The sequence below is a fragment of the Mus musculus genome, chromosome 8 (assembly GCF_000001635.26).
Source record: "Mus musculus strain C57BL/6J chromosome 8, GRCm38.p6 C57BL/6J".
Lineage (NCBI taxonomy): Eukaryota > Metazoa > Chordata > Mammalia > Rodentia > Muridae > Mus > Mus musculus.
The window spans coordinates 77,427,794-77,446,954 of NC_000074.6; the positions used below are offsets into that span (position 1 = coordinate 77,427,794).

At 45.8% G+C, this 19,161-nt stretch overlaps 1 protein-coding gene across 14 annotated transcripts in view; it reads right to left on the minus strand.

The window, feature by feature from the left end:
- Nucleotides 1-19,161, minus strand: part of Arhgap10 (Rho GTPase activating protein 10) — a 267,634-nt gene that overhangs the window by 177,428 nt on the left and 71,045 nt on the right. For 12 of the 14 annotated variants that reach the window (NR_156496.1, XR_001778487.2, XM_017313016.2 and 9 more), the window contains one exon: nt 4,947-5,018. The exons of the other annotated variants lie outside the window; for them this stretch is intronic. Coding sequence is in view for 10 of the 12 variants with exons in the window: in XM_017313016.2 (XP_017168505.1) it covers nt 4,947-5,018 (72 nt within the window). In the remaining 2 variants the exon portion in view is untranslated. The remainder of the gene's footprint in view (nt 1-4,946; nt 5,019-19,161) is intronic. 14 annotated transcript variants of the gene reach the window in all.

Below are 19,161 nucleotides of genomic sequence, written 5' to 3' on the forward strand. Positions count from 1 at the left end.
GCACAAGCTAGCACTGCACAGATGTTGTTGTGTCTTGCTCCTGGAATCTCGGCTCACACAATTATCCCTCCGCGTTTATTCTGTGAGTGTGGTTGTAGCATATTCTTTGTGCTCACATTTCTTGTGGTAAAGTTATATAGATCTTAGGAAGCAACCAATAAAGAATGGAGTCTGCCCTTCCCTACACTGCACATAGGAAAAGGGTATAATAAAAACTGGCAGCAAAGTCCTAGAGTTCAAACCAATGGCAAGGAGCAATTGTTTCTTATGAAGCAGACATATAAAATCTAGAGACCCTCGGCTCTCCATGAAGTGTGGCTCACTGGAAAAGAAGCAGGCTAAAGAAAGATAAAAGCATTGGCAAGCCAGAGAGCCCTCCCCAGAAGCGACTGTGACAGACCTGGGCTGGTCTCCACGTGGGAAACGAGCCTGTCCCATGTGTCATCTCTTTTCATTTTCATCAAACAGCTGAAAGTATATCAACATGTTTTTATAAAATTACTAAACCAAGCGAAGATTAAATATTACTCACGAGAAGTTATAATGTTATAAAATTGCACACATGAAAAAAGTGAGATATGACTTAAAATAGCATTGTGGGATAAAATAAGAGCAATATAAATACATAAATGGAAGAGAAATTCATGAACCTAAGACCCACAACTCGAATCAATGGACCTCTTAAAGGGCATTAACAGTAGAACATATACAAGGGTGCCTGGCAGAGAGCACCCCATTTTTAAATCATCACTTAACCAGTGGGATTGGTGTTAACTGTTTAACTGGGAAACAGAAACAGAACCCCACCCATGTCAAAATCAATTCCAGATGGGCTGAGTCACCCGTAAGAAATGAAGCTGTGCCCCAGAGATCACCATCAGATCTCGGAATAAAACAAAGGCAATCTAAGCAAAGCCCAAAGATCTTCTAGATTTCAAAACAATGTACAACATCCCAGTTAGTGGGGTAAACAGCAACTGAGGAGGGCGTGGCCACCTACCTCAGAAGAGATCACTCACTCAGTTCATGGCCATCTTTATACTTCTTACTAAGACTTAACATTTTCATAAAAAAAGAAAGAAATCAAAGGAATATGAACATAACTGTACATTGCACCAGAATTTAGGTTTTGTTTTGGAAGAGAGGTTTTTTTTTTTTAATTAGATTTTCTTTAACATGACTATCTTTGTATAGTTTTACATTTTACAACTTTTCTTGAGAAACAAAAAGGTTTACCTTTCAGATGTAAACACTAACATCCATGTTTGAGGAGTCTAGAGAATTTAACCACTTACATAGGCAATTCCAACTCTTCTCTCTGTATTTGAGTGAGAAGGTGAAGGAGCACTCCTCACAGGGAACAAGGACCCAATGCAAGCAGCTATCACCAAGGTCACTCTTCAAACATCCCAGGAAGCAGAGTCCTGTATCCCCTTTCGTCCTCCAGGGTCCACTAACACCCTACTGCCAGTGGACCCAGACCCGAGGGTGCCCACCCCCCTCAGCTCACACGGAGCATCCCAACAAGCGATCCCGCCCTAGCTACAATCCCTCTCCGAGTGCCCTTAGCCTCTCTAAAGAGACGAACACTCAGCTCTTCCTCCTACACGATCCAGTGCTCCACATCCAGCATGAGCCAGTGAGCATGCGCTCACAGCACAAGTGTGCCAACACTGACTAGAGCCACTGTCAACAAGTGAACACTCGCTGTGGAGCCACCTAGCCAGTGCCACAGGTAGGATGTGAAATGATAGCACCCACACACTTCAGGCCCAAGACCTGGCCAGTGGGCGGTATTTCCAGATCCCTATAATTCTGGCAACTGAGGGAGAGAGGCCTAGAGTGGCCCCAAAACGCAGTTCACCCAGGCACTGAAAGGATTGTGACAGGACATAAAGCAGGGTCCCTGACAAGGTTGAGTGTGTTCCAAAGCTGGATGGGGTCCATCCCAGATCTCTGCTCAGCTCCCCACACCACTTCTGCAGGGCGTGCTTACTGTTCTCCCACGGAGCCGAAGGCCAGCCAGTGCTTTAATTCCCTGTGTGCCCCACGGCCGCACACTGTGCCTTCTGAGGCACAAGTAGGTGCTTTATAACTAAAATGAAAGTAACAGGATTAACCTATGGCAACACTCCTGCTATAGCAAAGCACTTGATACGACAAACCACCGGGAGAGGTTTGGTTTCACCCACACTCTGCACTTATTTACAGAACCTTGGCGAGTTAGTTTATATTAAGTCTATCTGTGAGACATATTCCTGGAAAGAAATGTTTTTAAAATGTGACTGCAAGTTTGGTCCCAGGCTGAAGTGAGAAGTGATAGTCTATGAAATGACATTTATTTCAAGCCTTGTGTTTAAATGTTTGCGTCTACTGGGTACCATCAAACTCCCATCGCTCTCTGAGGTCGGTGGAATGAGTCAGTACAGTCTAGGGTGTCCGACTGACTCTTACACAGTGCTGCTACTCACACAGACCCACGTCTGCACTGCTACCTGGCTGGTCAGCTGTCTAAGAAAGCAATTTTACATTCTTATACTTGCACAGTTTACTCATATGCATGCCTCTAATGAACATCGGCTCTCAAGGTGCTGGGGGCACTGCAAAATAAATGCCAACACTGCCCAGAAAAAAGAAACGGCGTGAAAATGAGGTAAGGAATGAAGCAGGCCTCGAAGTAAACTCCCACCAGCACCATTACAAGCCCAGAGCAGCCAGTGCCTTGCCGACTTGTCAAGGCCAGTGGGCTCGCACACAGGGTTTGATCCCACCAAGCCTACAAGAAAACACAGAAGAACCTTCAAAACAGAAACAAGCCCAAACCCGGCAGACATGAGTCAAGGCAGGTACGTCAAGACAGAGCACAACCATCCAGAGTACCTTGGAAGGTTTTTTAAATCCAATTTACAGAAACCGCCTAGCGCCATAGATTACATTTAAACCATAGGCAAACATGTAATTAAGCTTCTGGAAACGAGAGAATGCAGGCACAGATGAAACCAAAAAGCCCCAGAGAGGCAGGCACTGCGGATGAGGTCAGCACACAGGGAGAGGAGAGGAGAGGAGAGCAGGCGAGAAGCCAGGATGCTGACAGAGACACCTGGAGACTCAGATGCCGGCACCTTGTAAATGTTCTGCTGTTATCTCCACGGGAGAAAACTTCTGTGCCTGCTTTTTCAAGAAGCTCTTCAAACTAAGAGACTAAAGTCTTTGTAAAGCATAGCATACAAGCACACTAACCAAAAGAACACAAGCGTGTGGTTGTCAAAACTGAACTGAGTGTCTAGGAAGCAGAGACACACAGATGCATGCACACAGACGCACGCACGTGTGCACGCACCCCCCCTAAACTGCAAGTTCTTCTCTGGTTCTTACAGAACTGTTATTAACCAAATAAGCTCCTTTCTAGATATCTATGGTAAGGCAAGGAGGAGGGTAATATCTATGGAGGCTTCTAGAGGGTAATGAAATGAAGTGTGATCTTTAAAGATTTAACAACGTAATGTAAGGGATGGCTGTTTGTGCATGGCTCTGTTAGAAGAGACCACTTCTGTTTATTATATTTAAGGGTGGGGAGTTCTCCAGGGTCCCACCTGGTTTTCCTAGGGATCACCAACAGACAGGACAGAAACTCCCCATACGGTACTGACCAAGAATGTAGCCAAATCCTCCAAAAACCTGCTGCCAGAAACAGGACTTAGGGATAGTACTTGGTCGCTGCACGGCCTGTGTCATACACTACATCAGTGCAGCAATCTCTCCCTGTAAGCGGCTGTCTACTGCTTTGATAAACAACCATGGAACACATGGAAGCCTGGGGCGTGTGGGAAGGCAATGAGAGAAGATTCTGCTGATGGTCAGCAGAAGAAAGAAAGCATCCAGAGCCTGCAGCTCATTGGCTGTCTGGGGAAGGCCAAGGTTTTTTCTATCTGTGAATATAAACAGAAAGGGGAAAAAGTTCACAACCCAAATGCTGTGTGGAAAAAAGTAACAAACATGGGTGTTCTCTTCCCTACTTAAAATTTATTTTGCTCGTCTCTTTGCTCTCAGTGGTCAATAACACACAAATGGTAGTTTGTGCTTTGTGTCTCTCACATACAAGAGAAGAGGAGGAGAGGGGAGAGGAGTGGGAGGGGAGGGGAGGGGAGGGGAGGGAAATGGGAGGGGAGGGGAAAAGGAGAGGAAGGGAGGGGAGGGGAGGGGAAAAGGAGAGGAGGGGAGGGGAGGGGAAAAGGAGAGGAGGGGAGGGGAGGGGAAAAGGAGAGGAGGGGAGGGGAGGAGAGGAGAGGAGAGGAGAGGGACAGAAAGACCAGGAAGTGTGTGGTGGGGGGGGGGGTGGAAATTATTTCCCTAGGTTAACTTTAAGGCTAAGATCACAAACCTTTGAAGTTGCTAAATATATTCAGGCTCCCCTGTGGCACAGCTGTTTGCTGTATTACTCCCAGAAATCCTGGCTACATCTCAGATCCTTGAGTGTGAGGCTGTAGCTCACTCTTACAAAAAATAGTTGCACATAATAGAAGCTTAATAAATCTTTGCTAGAGTCAGGAAAATATGTCCCAGTAGCAATAGTCTCATCCCAGGTTCCAGGGCTTCGGGTGGGAGGAGTGTCCATAACATTAAGGCTGGCATAGTGTCACAGTTCCCTATAATACAGAGAATTATGCACATGGCTGCAGCTCTATAGTGGGAAAGACTTCTATCTAGAGAGGAAAACAGGGCAATCTCCAAGGCCAGGTTTCGCTAGATGTTTACTGCCCATCCAGGTGTTTTGTTTTGTTTTCACTTTCCCTCCCTGAGTGGGAAAAGTGCATCTATCTCAAACATCAACCAACGTCTACCCCAGCACCTCCCTGCTCGACCCTGCCAAAGGTAACTAAAGTGTACAGCAACAGTAGAGACATAGGCATGTTCTGTTTATGAGTGTGCTCAAATTAGACACAAACCTTTACAGCTCCAAGCTGCTCTTTTCTGAATTTCTCCAAGGGTTTAATCAGGGTTTCAGTCACACTTAATGCCTAGAGAACAAGAATAACAACAAGAACACAGCGTTAGGAAAAAAGCGGCGTCTCATTTTCATCTTGCACTCCACCCAGAAGCAAAATGAACAACAACACACTTGGCTGTTTTACCTCATTCCGCCAATGCAACAACTGAGTCGCGGCTGCCAATGTACTAAAGAGCTACACAGCTGTAAACATTTTCAGGGAAAGGAGCTGGGGCAGCTGGGGGGAGCACGGAACCTCGGAACTGGCCCCGCAGCTCTCCACAGAACATCGAGGAAGCCATCCATAAACAACAAAAGGCTCTGTCATACCCACCAACAGAACACTTCTGTGGGCGACAGTCTTCACCTCCTCCTCAGAGATTTAAAAGTCAATTACATTCCTTCACTGGTCCTCAGACTGTATTGAGAATTGAGAACTGTGGATAATCTTCCAAATACAAGGAGCCTGCACTACACCACTGACAGTTCCTCGTCAGCAACTTCCACAGTCAGAACAAGTGCAGTGACCTGCTGGCAGGCAACGAATGGGGTGCAGGGGGAGGCCAAGAGGAGGGACATGTGCACGCATGTGTGTGTGTGTGTGTGTGTGTGTGTGCATGTCCCTTCTCTTGGCCTCACACACACACACACACACACACACACACACACACATCTGGCCACAGTCTCATTCATGGCTTACAGTGACTCACTTGAGGGTTTTCATTCAAAGCCACAAAATGCTGAAAATGCAAACAAAAGGATTATGTACCTAAGGAGAGGCATACTCAGTAAGAGCACGCAACTGAACTCTCAGTAGGAGGCCCTCTCAGCCTCCAGTGGCAAGACTCAGAAATACCCACAATGACAGAAGGCCCTCAAAGCTACACAAGAATGTCATCCACCTTTTACAAAGCCCCCTCCCTAAAAAAGAAAGAAACCCCAAGCTTACAATAAGGGGGAAATGGTGAATGATTTAAAAGGAATGTATCCGAAATCAAATGTGGTTCCTTCTCCTCCCTCTGCAGGCGTGGCAAGCGCTTAATGTAAGCCAAGGCTGCTCTGCGCTCACCCACTATAAAATGATTTCTTCTAAAGTGGACATCCATAGTACAAAGTGAAGAATACAAAACACACAACTGTCCCCTCAAACACAAGGGCTCCTGTATGCCATTCGCCCACTTGGAAAATTTGCTACTTAGTTGCAAAAGAGCCCTGGCAACACACACAAGGAGAAGAAACGTCCACACAGGGAGAATGGCTTCATCTTCCAAATGCATCCATCTTAGGCATTTTGAATTTTAAATCTGAATGCTCTACATTTAGCACCATGTGACCTGCAATAATGAAAACCCAGAGACCACCACACGCTGAAGAAGAGAACAAAGAACTAGTCATCCTAGAAAGACCCGGAACAGACTATGTTGTATCTCCAGACACCAAAGGCTTTATCTCTCGATGTTTTTCAAGGTGATCCAATCCACAGACAATCTCCATAAATGAAGATACTTGGGCCAGAAAAGGCACCAGCCACCAAGTCTGACAACCAGAGTGTGATTCCTCAAGACCCTCACAGTAGAAGCGAATTGACCCCCTCGACCAGGTTCTTATCTGACCTCTAAGCACACACATCTATGTGCCCCTCCAACATACATACAAATTGAATAAATATAAAAATAGTTCATAGAAATATATAACACCTGTGTCCATCTCAAAGCTTCTATGTCCAGATCTAGCCTACTATTGTTGCAGAATAAACCCATACACAAGAAATACATCCTTGATAGAGGCCAATATGCTCAAGAAAGAAGGAAGCCTGGGACTGCCTGCCAGTCTAACAGAGCCTAGCAAATACTTATAGTCACAAAGGAGAGGGATGAACAATAGAACACTGCAGTACCAAATGGGTACCACATGATCACAAACAGCCACCTTAACCAAACCCGCAGTTCAGTAAACTATTATGTGTGAGCACTGGGCCAAGGTATAATGTCCCCCCAAAAGAACAGCCCCCCAGCCCTTGTGAAATCTGCTGATTAGAGAGCGAGAAACAAGTGCAAATTATAATGATGCCTTCAACCAGAGAAAAGTAGGGCCAAGTGTGGTTGAGGACTTCATCAAAGGAGATGAGGAGGCACGTGCTCCACCTGAGTTTCATCAACGCAGTGACATCTAGGCTAAGTGCTGAAAGGTGTGAAGGGGTCAGGGGGAGCAGATTCCAGCCTGAAGCCAGCAGAGGCACAGGATTAAGGCATAGTGATTGCTTATGCCTGTACTGTCAAAGGGGAGTATAGCTGGGGCATAGGACATCTAAGGGAACAGAAAGAGCTGAGTGACGTACAGGAGCAGACCATGACAGTCACAACATCCGTGGCTGAGCGAGAAGCCACCAGAGTGTTTTAAGCAGAGAACCAATAGAATGATTACATCTTCTTAAAGATCCCCTGCCATAAGCAAAGGGGAAGCCAAAAGAAGAAACTCTTCCCAGGGGTTTCCCCAGGAGCAAGCCAGGATGGTGGCTTACACAAAGGAAGACACAAAAAGAAGTGGGTAGATTGGAGGAGACACTTCTGCAAGCTATGTGAACTGAGTGTGGAAAAGATGAAAATATCTATAACTGTTCCGAGATTCTGTACGTGCAAAGCTACCTAAGAGCACTCCTACGGTCTGGATCTAAACAGCCTCCAAAGGTCCACATGCTGAAGGGTCCAGCGGCAGCCTGTGGTCCACTGGCAGCCTGTGGCACCAGCAAAGCCTTTACCAGAAGAGATTTAAATCTCATGGAAGCATTTTCTCACCTGAGGCTCCTTCCTCTCTGATGACTCTAGCTTGTGTCAAGTTGACACAGAAACCCATCCGGTACAGGTCCTTCTCTACAGAAAGTTACCCCAGGAACCCTGAGATCCTAATTTATCCACAGTTCTGGGGTTCTACCTGAGCTCGGGCAAGCCAAAGCACAAGCTGTTTTTCCATATTACTGCACAAGATGAAGACCTCAAACCCCAGACTCAGGCAGACTCACAATATAAGATGTCTTAGGGTTTCATTGCTGTGAGGGGACACTATGACCAAGGTAACTCTTATAAAAGCAACATTTAACTAGGGCAGGCTTATAGTTTCAGAGGTTCAGTCCATTATCAACATGATAGGAAACATGACAGCATCCAGGCATACATGGTGCTGGAGGAGCCAAAAGTTCTATATCTTGATCCATAGGCAACAGAAGGGGACTGGCTTCCTCAGGCACTTGGGAGCAGGCTCTCTTCCTCACTGGGAGAAGCCTAAGCATTGGAGCCTCTAAGTCCATCCCCAGAGTGACATACATCCTCCGACAAGGCCACGCCTCCTAATAGTGCCAAGAATAGTCAAGCACAAGGTAAAAAATAAAATGACTATGAAAGTTTCCGATGGTGTTTCCATTATGACTGTGGTGTGACATCTCTTCTCATTAGATGCAAGGCTATAAGAAGCTTGAATAGTCTCAGAATCAAAATTGAGAGATGGCCGTGGACGTGTCTCCATGGCAGAGCACCTGCTTGGCCCAATCAAATCCCCAAGGCTGTGACTTCTATTAAGTAACCTACCCAGCTCAAGATGAGCTAAGACCCCAGCTGGCCATGACAAGAGACCCGGCTGAATGCCATTCTACCACAGCATCAGCTCTCAGTTCCTCCCACCCTGGAGATCAAAGGCTGAGTTCTGAGGCTGTAAGCACAAAGGCAGGGACAGAAAGGATGTCCTATGGCAACGTTAGTGTGTTAGTTAGTAACTACTGTTTAACGGATCAGCCCAGGTTAAACCGTGACAGGCTGGGGTAAACACCAAATCATGCCTTTCTAATGAGGAGCTGCTAGCAAAGCCGGGCTGAATATAGAAGAAACAGAAGGAATGACATCCATTCCCCCACAGCACTCACGACTTCATCCTGGATTCCAAGGGGCCGTGGCCTCTGAAGGAATGCATTCTCGGGGCAAAAGAGACTTCTCACTGTTTTCTCCCATGACCTTCCAGACACTTCCAATTTTACTGCACTAAAGGGCAAACTCTACTTCTCAGCTTCCACGTTGCAGACAGCAGTGGAGGAACCACCGAGCTGGGACACACTGTTTATTTTTCCTTGAAACAGGAACTCTCAGAGGGGGCCAAGGATTTATCTATCTGAACAAAACAGTTTTCCCAAAATGAAAAATACTTTTCCAAAAAAGGACTGTTACAACTAAGGACATTTACAGATGCCATAAATCTTCCCAGGGAGTGTGCTTTTCGTTATTAAATTTTCCTTTTTACATGTACTAACTTATGGGGAGGTGGGCACATGTCACATCACACACGTGGACGTCAGAGGACAATTTCCAGGAATCTCCTGTGGGTCCCTGGGATCAAACTTGTATTTAAAGTGTCTTTACCTGCAAAACCATCTCCCTGCCCACTTTGCCTTATTCTGATCCACAGCAGCTGTTTGAAGAATCCTAGCCCAAACAGTGCCTATCGAGTCTCAAATCTACTTTCAGGTGCTTTGAGATCACAAATTGGATTGGGTTATAAAACAAGAGCAATATAATGATCCCCAGAACCTACATTTATCTTAAAGGGGGCTGGGCGGCATAAAGGCACATGTTTGCAATCCCAGGATGTGAAGACGGAGACAAGAGGACCCTGGCTGGTGCACACAAGTCAGCCAGCCTGGCCAAATCACCAAGCTCTGGGCCAGTGAGACACCCTGTCACAGAACAAAGCGAAGTGGGTAGTTCCAGACCCTTGGAGACACATGGAAAAACCCCTCAGGGCTGTCTGTAAGGGCCTGGTCACCTATGCTGTCAATAGGGCCCTGTGGCTTGGGATGATACACCCTCTGAAAGCATGAGAAAGATTTTAGAAAGTGGAGTACCTTATACCAAAAGGATGTGAACCCTCAGATGTGGCCATTACATGGTGCTCTCTAAGCTGTGCTGTGAAGCTGTGTCATGATAATTCACGCCCTACTGTCTAAGGTGCCAGGAGTGTAGATAACTATTTCTATTAAAGAACTGTGTGAAATATTTCTAAAGCAGACGCTGCTCTTACACATTAATCTTCAGCAGGTGTACAAGGTCAATGATCTCACTATGGCATATTTCAAACCCAAGGCATCATGGGACTAGCTCATTTTCACGTCCCTCCCTTACCTCTACCTACCACTGGTAGGCCTCCCTCTTCCCAGTGCTTTGTCCTGTGTGCAGCCATGCAGTGAGATATATACTGCTGCATAAACTTTCCCCGGCTAAACCAATTCATTATTAAATAATTTAATTACCCTCCATATCCACACTCATGCTGTGTGGGAGCTTACAAGCAACTTCACTAGATACCTCCAGGGACCTAAGCAAGGCTTACATCATCACCTGCCGCCATTCCCACACCTTGCAAGAACTGATTGCCACCCCAGTTCACTGTTTCCACGTGTAGTCTCTCTCTGCCCTCCTCTGTCCCCTCTTCTCTGCCCTCATAGCTCTGCTCCCATGTGTCTTCCCTCTCTCCAGGGCCTCACTCCCGTCCCTTCCCCCTTTTTATCAGATCCGTTACAGGATGTCATTTCTCTGGGGGACATCTTGGCGTGGGCCTGCCAGATACACCTCACACATTCATTGTATTTCCCAACACTGTGACCCTTTCTCCAGCTGGCTGCTCTCCAGGACTGTAGCTTTTCCTGTCAATGTACATCCCAGTCTCATACGATTAAAATGGCCAGTTAAGTGCTCTTATTTTTCTTAAGGAGCTGAGCTGGTAAAAGAATTGAATCAAAAAAAATTCTGCCATTGAGAAATCATTCCATCTTCACCTCAGCAGAGCAAGGTGTGCCCTGCCACCGAGACCGTCAGAAAGCCGCTGCGCCCTTTCTGAGACGATCAGAAGGCCACTCTCTGCTCACTGCGGCTCGGCCCTAACTGCTTCTCTCTTTTCAGCACAGAAAATAATTTTGTTTTGTTATCCAAATATCCTCAGCCAAAAAGAAAGAATGACACCAATACCTAACACCTGCAAGAGAAGAGGGCAGCACCCAGAGAAGGGTCAGATGCCAAGAAAGCCCAGTACAGCCCTTGGTTTTTAAGGTCAGCTTAAACTGACTCTTAGCCCTGTTAAAGAAACAAACATTAAAACACATTAGTTGTATAGTAATAACTCAAAATCACTAACCTAAATTCACTAAAACCAGTGAGTATTATATTTATTTGGTTGGCCGATATTTTTGAGACAGGCTTTCTCTGTGTAGCCCTGGCTGGCCTGGAACTCACTTTGTGAACTAAGCTGGCCTGGAACTCACAGAGATCCCTGTTTCTGGCTCCTGGCCGGCAGCATTAAAGGTGTGCACCACCACTGGCCAGAGGGTTGCAATGAGCTCATAGCAACAGCTAGACCTAAGGACTGAGGTCTACGGTGTGTAGGTCTGAAAATCAGCTAAGGACTGAGGTCAACGGTGTGTAGGTCTGGAATCAGGATGGGAAAACAAGAGAACTGAAGGCCCAGTGCTCAGTCCACAGCCACCCCGTGAACAGTACAGATCGCCTCCATCCCAACAATGAGCGTTTCACAGTTATTAGTCCAACTGCCACATTTCTATTGTTATTCCAGTAAGAACAAGAAGGATCCTCTGAGAATGTTCATCGATTTCAATCCTAAATTCCAATTACCTTGAAACCAACACATCAAGAAGGTTCGAACTACAGTTCTAAAAACCTGTTTTAGATTTATTCCCAGAATACTGCCTATAGCCTAGGCTCAGATTTACAAGAACAAAAGAAAAGAAAAAGAAATGAAAAGAAAAAAGTCAAGTCTATGAATTATAAAACTTTAAGAGTCCCCTTCCTAACATCTGTGCTCTACAAAGTCTTTAGGCTGCATGTGTACTTGCATGCACACATCCCATACATGCACACACATCAGGCAAAAGTTGGCTAAAAGGGAGAGGAACAAAGCAAATCCACGATGAACTCTGAGAGGAAAAAGCAGTGTTTGACTGTAATTTTAAAATCTAATGCCTTTTACTGGTAACAATTTTTAACTTAGACTTAGTTAATATGAACCATAACTCAAAAACTGCTGGACATCTCAGGAGGGCATTAGCGTACCAAGGACACTGGACCCAGTAGCCTTGTTTAACCTTGGTCCTCTCTCCTCTCTGCATGTGTGGCAATAAGGACCCTCATTTTATCTTTTTAACAAAATAAATACTTGGGCAGAACACTGTGAGAAGGAACTCAAAACCCACAGAAATAAGTGATGAAGTTAGTCTCTCAGAAGGCTATAAAAGCATCCTTAGACAGAATGTTAAAGTTTGGCTTTCCAGTTGTAAGTAAGAAAAAGAAAATTATAGTTCCTTCAATCGATGCTATTATAGACAGAGTTGGAGTTAAAATACTGCACTCAATAAGGCAGCAAACTCAAAAGGGGAAAAAAATCAAAGAAAGAACTCTTCAAAATGAGCATTTCATCACCAACAAAAGGGGCTGGGGCCTCCAGCCTCTCTAGGTGCACGGGCCACCCTTGACTGGCAGGGGGCCACCACCTGGGCTGAAGGGCTCATGCTAATGTGGTCCCTTAGATGGCTACAAGCTAAGCACCTGTCTTATACAAGAAGCTCAAATCCCCACTGCACCCTCAGGAGCTAGAACATGGCCAAGCCCAGAAAGAACGGGCTTTTAAAACTATGTGCTGCTGCAGAGACAGACAGCTCAGCCATTAAGAGCGCTGACTGCTCTTCCCTGGCTCAGTTCCCAGCACACACTTGGCAACTCACAACTGATTGTAAGTCCAGTTTCAGGGGATCCGACATGCTCACACAGACAGACATGTGGGCAAAACACCATTGCATATGAAATAAAAAACACACAAGTTTTTCATCCCCAACATCCACATCAGAGGCTCACAAACTTCCAGAAACTCCGGTTTCGGAGGACCCATCGCCCCCTGCTGGCCTGTATGGGTAGCCATGCAAGTATGGCATATGCACATGGAGACACAGACACATAAAAGAAAAAAGAAAAACCACTCAAAAATTTACTATTAAAAAAGCCTTGCCAGTGACTGAAGCCCTAACAACTTAGATGATGAAAAGAGCAGTGTACACAAACACAAAATGTCCAGCTGCTGTTGATAACACAAACACTAGCAAAGAGTCTCTGCCTGCTGTTGTGCCCCACCAACAAATCTGATACAAAAGTTTGTTTCTGCTAGTCAGAACAATACATAGACACAGGGGAAAAAAAAAAAAGGCTACAAAAGCCAAGGTCTACATCAGAGGAAGGGGGAGCCAGCCCAGAAAGGCTTCCCAAGGGGCTGACGGTTAGATGAGGATCTGACCCCAGGAAATGAAGGGAGTGGCCGGGGAAAGGAGAGGGGAGGCCGAGATGGTAACATGCTATGCTCAAAGTGACTCTGAGAAAGCTGAGCAAGACCGTCCACCGGCGTGAGCCTCCTTCCCTGGCCGTGCTTAGCTAGAGGCTGCGGAAGGAGGGGCCTGGCCTTTACACTAATGCAGCAGCGAAGTCCACAACCCATCATTCTCCCTCTCCCTGCATCAGGGACAGGACTAGTGAGTGACAGGCAAAACTCCCAAGAGTTCTCCACAGGATCACGGCAGCTAGTAATCCCTTTGACTTCCAACAAACCCCACCACCAGAATAAGACCATCTTTATTGACAATAGCATGCCACAAAGGCGGGGGGGGGGGGGGGGGGGGGACGGGACACACCGGACCTCCAGGATCTCCTATACTATAATGAAAAGTATTATTACGCTTTATTATATGTGAACTTATATTTCAGTTTCTCCAAAGAGCTTCTTGAAAGTTGGTTTATTTTCATCACATACATGTATGAACAAAGAAATAAACTACTTGTGTTAAGATATTTCTAAAACTTCTTCAGAGCCCAAACACTTCTGAATCACCTTCCATCTTAGTCACCAAAATCTGTTCCCCACCCTCCCCCCCCACACACACACACACATACACACACATACAAATCTTTCTCCCTCTGTACCTCCAGGAATACTGGAAACATAGCGCTCCTTTAGAGGGTATCCCACCTCAATATCCAGGATTTACTCCCAACTTAGCACCCACTTTAGAGACACTGGTTGCTAGAGCTGCATTGTTCATTGACTTAACTAGGTCTCTAAACAAGGTTTCTAAGCTAAGAGAGATTGACCTCTCCCTCTGTAACCAGTCCATCATTTAAGGACTGAACTGAAATCCTGACAACCTGCACTTGTTTACACAGGCAAGAAGAAACACCCAAACTCGCATCTACTCAAGCCGACGGTAGCCATGGATGTACTGATTACACATATTCCCCCATGCTCAAAGCTGGAGGGAAAGAGCTGGTGCAGACCGCTGAGACAATGTGTCCAAAGGGAGCACAAAGCCAGGATTCAATCTCCAGCCTATGCCCCTCCCTCCCCATCCCCCCACACCCCATCCCACCCAACCCCCACCCTGGCCAAGAAGAGGTGAGGAAAAAGACAAAGTTACAAACAGCTGAAGCCAAAAGACAGAATGTTTCTCTCCTCTGCAGGTCTCCTAACAGAGCAGTGGTTTCCAACTTAGTGAGGTAGAACCAACTGTTCACTTCAGTGCGCTACAATTTCCTCTCATCTTTCTAACTCATGCATGATCCGTGAGGCCCCAGGTCATCGAGAAGTATGCGCCATGAGATAGTCAACCCAGCTGGTTCCAATAACACTGTAGTTTAGACAATTGTAGGAACGAGCTGGCAAGATTCTGGTGGCTCCTGGTTCTGTGGGCACATGCACAATCCAAAGTAAGCCAATTCCTTAGAAACAAAGAATCTGAAATAGAGGAACCATGAGTTCCACTGGGGAAGTACAATCTGATGAGACAGGAGAGTCACACATGACAATGAGTCGGCAGAGAAGACACTGACTCATGGGACAAGAAGGCTTCTCCCAAAAACGGTTTCAAGTCTCCTGGCCATATCAGTCACACTCATACCACAATTACGAGTTACGTTTATCATGGATATAATTCCTTAAGTATTCTAGATATGCAAAAATGAATCCCCAACCGGGACATTCCTGACAGCAAGATTTACAATAGCATGCATACCTGACTAAACATATACAACAAAAGGATGATGAATTAAATTAAATGAAAATATTATCATCATTTTCAAAGAAAGAAAGAAACCTTTGTAAAATAAGTAACGGGCAACTTTTGCTTTTGTGTAGTTTTGTATCAGGTTTTCGGAGACGGGGTTAATTTGTCTAGGCTTGGTTGTCCTAAAGTTGGCCTCTAACTCATAGACATCCACCTGCCTCTAACTCCCAAGTGCTGGGATTAAAGGTGTGGCCCACTACGCCTCACACTGTCATGGACAGCTTTTAAAACAAAGTAAGAGAGTCATAGAAAAATGTGTCACTTTCTCTGGAGGAGGAGAACTGACTACTCATTTGTTATTACACACGTGACTTGTGAACAGAAAGCATAGACCGTCAAGTGGTTTATACCATTTATGGTATAAATTCACATTCATAAGCAACGTTCAACAAGAGTTGTATGGTCAGTCACGGGGAAGCCCACAGTTAAAGAGTATATGATCAGTCATGGAGGAACACAGCAGGAATGAAGCAAGCCATAGCACAGTGCTGCCCACATGGGGTGGACACTGCCACTCAGTTAACCCTTTCTGGAAACGCCCCCACAGACAAGCCTAAAGTCGGGTCTCCTGTGCAATTCCAAATCCTATCAAGGTGACAATGGAAACCAACCATCACACTAGATGGTGATGCTGGCCTAGACACCATGTTCAAAGAACACCTGCTGTGGGACACACTGAAGAAGGAGCACTACCAAAAAGCAAAAACATTCATTTACTTTAATATTACTTCAGTAACATTATAAAACATTTCTATAGAAAAAAGTTATAGCCGGGCGTTGGTGGCGCACGCCTTTAATCCCAGCACTCGGGAGGCAGAAGCAGGCGGATTTCTGAGTTCGAGGTCAGCCTGGTCTACAGAGTGAGTTCCAGGTCAGCCAAGGGCTACACAGAGAAACCCTGTCTCGAAAAACCAAAAAAAAAAAAAAAAAAAAAAAAAAGAAAGAAAGAAAGAAAGAAAGAAAGGAAAAAAGTTATAGTTTAGAATAAAAACCAAGTGTCAAACACCAAAGTGGTTATAGCAGAACTCAGAAAGTGTGTGTGTGTGTGTGTGTGTGTGTGTGTGTGTAATACATAAAGGTGAAGAGGTTGCCCTGCCCAGACCTCCTGCGTCTAAGGTGCCTCTGGGCTCCCCTGGAAAGCTCCACCTTCCATCTCCCCCACGCACTGTTCCTGCATCTTTTCTAACTCTCTAGTCCAAACCCCAACTCTGATTTGCCAGGATGCTCAGAAACTGAATCCTCACAGGCTGGCAAGAAAACAAAACTCAGTCTGTTCAAAGGATTTACTCAGAGAAGTAAATACAGTACACAGGGCTTTTTAGAGATGCTCATAAATGCTGCCACACTATTTTTAAAGTCCTCAGACTCCTGGACAGCTGCCCACCTCAGATAAGCACAGCATGTCCTGTCAGGCCACACAGAACATCACAGGAATGCTGGCAGCTCCCCTCAGACAGCATGCACACACGCAACCCTGCCAGGTCTGGCCTCTTACTATGGTCCAGCTCAGATCCCTAGTTTAGGTCTCTTCACTTCCACAGTCAGGGTCAGAAACACTACAAGAAAAAGTTATGCACCTCGAAACCCTGTCCTGAAAAACACAACACTGACAGCGCTGAGCGCATCCGCTCAAGAAGACCAAATGTTTGGGTGTGAAAGCAAACAGTGACTTCTTTTCCTAAACTGGTACTCTGCCTGCTTCCTTTTCCAGTGAGTCACGGATTTCAGTTCATAGTTTTGCTGGATGCCAGGGACTGAATCTTCACTCTGAGCACCCTCTATACTGAGCCACACCCGTAAACTCTGTATTAATAGCAACCGAGGAGTTTGGGGGACACTCAAACACATACTTCACTCTCCTTGAAATGGAAGCAGATTCCCTCTCAAGACGGACGCAGCATTTCAGCTCAGCTGTGCTTAAGTGACTAACTGATGTATGCCGGCTCTGCACTGACCTCTCCAGGACCCCCACTGCCTCTGGTACTGCAGAATTACTGAGCGCACAGGCTTTTGACCACTTCCCCTAGTGGATATCCACCTACTCAAGAGACAGAACTGTGTCACACTGTCACAACCCAGCACTGGGCATGTAGCAAGCACATAGTGGTATTTGCTAAATTAAAGATGTATGGCCCTGCTTAGGTCTGGAGTAGGCATATGAACATGCTGCTGACAGCTTAAACAGATAGGGAGTTGGTAGCCAACTTCCAGACAGATGAATTTACCTGCTAAAGCCCAAAGTCCCACAAAAAAGATATTCAGAAAAAAAAGGAAGGAAGGAAGGAAGGAAGGAAGGAAGGAAGGAAGGAAGGAAGAGAGAGAGAGAAAGAAAGAAAGAAAGAAAGAAAGAAAGAAAGAGAAAGAAAGAAAGAAAGAAAGAAAGAAAGAAAGAAAGAAAGAAAGAAAAACTTTCTACAATATTTAGCATTTGTAGCTGCTTGTATTACAAATGCCAATATGTTCCCCCAAAACTGTTTGGGTGGGAAGGTCTGCGCTTAGCTTCTGGGAACCTGCCCCCAGTTGGTTCTGATTGGTAAATAAAGATGGGAGGAGAGACAGAGGCGGGATTTTAGAATTTCCCAGGTCCAGAGAAAGGAGAAAGGAGAAAGAGAGGAGAGGATAGGAGAAGAGAGAGAAAGAAGGGAAGGGGAAAGGAAGGGAGGGGAGGGGAGGGGAGGGGAGGGGAGGAAACAGAGAAAGAGAAAGACAGAGACAGAGACAGAGACAGAGACAGAGACAGAGACAGAGACAGAGACAGAGACAGATCCTCCATGCAGGGAGAGTGTGGAAGAGAGGAGAGCAGCCATGCCTGAGAATGGTGCAGGACAGAGAGGCATGGCCGCCACGTGGAGTACTGGGAGAGCTCGTCCCAGAGCTGCCCACCTGGGTCCAGGGCAACAAAAACAGAACATAGAAGTAGTTAAGTAGTAACTTGGGATATTCAGCAGGAGATAGATTAACTATGCAGAGGTTAGGCAGTGGCCCAGCTATTGTGTTGTTCAAGGCATGATAAAATATAAAGGCTGTGTGTGTGTGTGTGTGTGTGTGTGTGTGTGTGTGTCTTTCTTCCAGGAACATAAACCATTGAGGCCAGTAGTGAACCCCAAAACAGGATTTACTTTTTAATAATTAATACCACAGGCATTGTTTTTTTTTTCCTTCCACAGATTTTAATTTTCTTCCTCTTACTGATTAAACTACTCCCTGTTCCCGCACAGCTTCCCTGCCTCCTGCAGCTTCTGGCCTTGCTGCCCCCCTCTCGCCAGCCATACTTCAGACCTTTGCCTATTCTGATTATCTTGCTAATTACCAGTTATTCCCCAGGACCACACTCAAAGTTCCTCGAGGTGGGTATCTGTTCTTTGTGCGCTCCAACGACACGATCGTATCTTCATAAGCTTCAGGAAGGTTTTAAAGCCTCAGGGAGCCATGATGATTCCATCCGATGCTCGTGCATCACAAGAAGTAATCACTACCAAGGGTATACACAGGACCACTTAACACCAATGTGGTTAAACTGCGCTGGCCTTGCAACCTTTATTAATTCCATTGCAGTGCCCTATGGTGACTCAGGAGAGAATCAGTCACTGCATGGGGGTAATGCATGCCTACAGCCTCAGCACTCAGTAGGCTGTGTGTGGCGGCACACACTTGTGCCCCGGCACTATAAATCTGAAGCGATTTAGAAATTTATAATCGAATGAAATTAATTTGAATGAGGATTCTGAGAAACCAGCTACTACGGTGAGGGACACAGAAGGAACGAATCGGATTTTGAATTGCTTTCTAGAATAAAGGCATGCCGTGGGTTTTGTTAAAGTGGCAACTTCCTGAGATACGGGCTGAGGTATTTGTACTCGAAATGTATATATTTGTACATGAGATGTCACGATGCCAGGCTGTCAATCAAAACAGCAGCAGAATTAGGAATACAGGAGAAACAGGATCAGATGTGGCACTGGGTGCTGAGTACGTGTAATTTAACACCGTATTCTTGTTCTGGGGTGCCTGTGGCTGTCTGCTG